General features: G+C 46.9%; 1 protein-coding gene across 1 annotated transcript; it reads right to left on the bottom strand.

Annotated features, from left to right (window-relative positions):
• Positions 1-117: 117 nt before the first annotated feature.
• TEOVI_000808800 (uncharacterized protein) lies at positions 118-2001 on the bottom strand (the record flags this gene model as incomplete). The annotated part of the gene is made up of 1 exon (XM_067223173.1): positions 118-2001. The coding sequence occupies one exon, from the start codon at positions 1999-2001 to the stop codon at positions 118-120; it is 1884 nt and encodes a 627-aa protein (XP_067079274.1).
• Positions 2002-2036: the final 35 nt, after the last annotated feature.

The following is a 2036-nucleotide window of genomic DNA, read 5'->3' as shown; positions in this document are numbered from 1 at the left end:
ATATATATATATATATATATGTTGTTCGCCCTTATGCCACTGGGCCCACACCCATGTTCCGTAACTTCTCAGTTTCTCTTGTTTTTTTTCTTTCATTTTAAGCCTTATCTTTTGCATTCACCCCTTATGTTGCGTTACCACGGTGGCCTCATGTACTTCTTCGAGCCATCGGCGTACAAATGTGTGTATTTCCCGTCGCTGCTCTCCCGCCTCATCGGATCCCCTCCGCCAGAAATGAGGAGAAGCGACCTCATCACTCCCTTGATTGCGGGTCCACATATGCTGAGAGCAACCACCATGAGACATACGTGCCGTTTCCCGAGTTACTGTTGGGTAATTGCCAAACACTAATGGAGCGTCGTGGGCTGGAACTTGGTTAGAAATATCATACGCCGCCCGAGCCTCCTTGATGTGTTTCGATACAGCGAGTGAGTTTTCTTGCTTTGCTTTTAACTTCTCAGCATAAACAAACTCCTCGAATGCATATGATGCAGGGGGTTTTGCATTACCGATACGAGCAAAACTCACGTGTTTGGAATCAGTAGTAGAAGATGATGGCAGTAATTGCAGTGGTGCTTCCTCCTTGTGAGGCATTGTGAGAAACTCAACAGGAAATGCCGGATCTGCTTCGCCACCATCAGTTACCACCGTTACCTCCCGCTCCCCGTCCGAATCTCCATCTGTTGAGGAGCAGCGGTTTATTAACGTTAGGAAACGTTGCACGTTTTCGGACGTTTCGGGTGGTTTTAAGCCCTTCATACCCATTCCGAAGCAACAAGAGCTGGTAGTAACGATGGAAAGTGCATCAAACACTTTGTAATCTTGATGGTAATCATCATCCAACCCTACGTAAAACTCGGGACGGTACTCATCCGATCCATCTCTCGCATCACAGTGCAAAGGGCGTTCATACAAGCAATAAGTGCATTCCGCGGTCCTCCTTCTACGAGGAGAGTTAACATGCTTCAAAGGAATCTCTTGCGCTTCTCCACCCCCGTACCCGCTGTCCTCCAAACAAATAAGACGTGAGCTTTGCAAAAGCGTGCCTTCCTTTATTGTGTTGGTAGTGCCCTGCAACGACTCAATAGTATTTGGCACTACCGTGGGGATGACTACTTCGCTACCAATTCCAATATATTGTTTAGATGCATCCTCATCACCATACTTACGATTTGTGTCGTTGGATCCTAAAGTTATGTACCCAACTGTTCGACTGTGGCACGTTTCAGAATTCATCATCTGCTCGTGCGTGCTATACAGAGTTGGATCTGTTACACTCCCCAATCCGTCCTGAAGTGGCCCGAGTTGTGGGATGGAAGTGGAGAAATCCATATCACCGTGGGTAGTGCTATTCACTACACTTTCAAATTGTGGGAAAAATGAGGTACACGGCGGTGCTCTATACATTAACAGTCCCTGGGGTACATTTGTTTGCTCCTGGCGAATATTTGCTCTTGCGGTGGTTACCGCTGAGTGCCATCCATGGTGAACCGTAAGGTGCAGACTGTGGTTTCCCTGTCGATGGTGAATAACACTAGAGAAATGACCCTCTCCCTGTGGCTGAAGTTGTTTACACTCTCTTAATCCCTGAGTATTTGTTTTTTGGGGCGCTCGCTCAGCTGCTGTCCTTGCTGCAGACCAATCCCAACGTATGCTGGGACTCTGCTTACAAGGGCTGTCGGTGTCACCAACGAAGTTTGGGAGTTGAGACCACGAAAAAGAAGATTGCTGCATTTGTTGCATGATGGGTAGGGTGCTGCTTCGTACGGTTGTTCCTTGTGTTAGTTCCAACATATCCACTGGAAACAACGCGCTGCTGCTAGCTTCCTTATCGGGTCCCTTCGGTTCCAACATTTCTTCTTTTTTTGTTTTAGATTTGTTATTACTCTCCTCTACCATTTTGTCACCGCTAGAGTGGCGATGCGGACCTGGCCAGTGGGAGCGTGTAGGGAAACGGCACATGAAGTGCTGCTCAACCAACGATGCAAATAGATCTAGCATGGATATGTAATTATATATGATTATATATATATTTT

Source organism: Trypanosoma equiperdum, assembly GCF_001457755.1.
Source record: "Trypanosoma equiperdum strain OVI genome assembly, contig: ctg_1781, whole genome shotgun sequence".
Classification (NCBI taxonomy): Eukaryota; Euglenozoa; class Kinetoplastea; order Trypanosomatida; family Trypanosomatidae; genus Trypanosoma; species Trypanosoma equiperdum.
The sequence above is the reverse complement of the archived record's forward strand: the minus strand, read 5'-3'. Positions and strand labels throughout refer to the sequence as shown.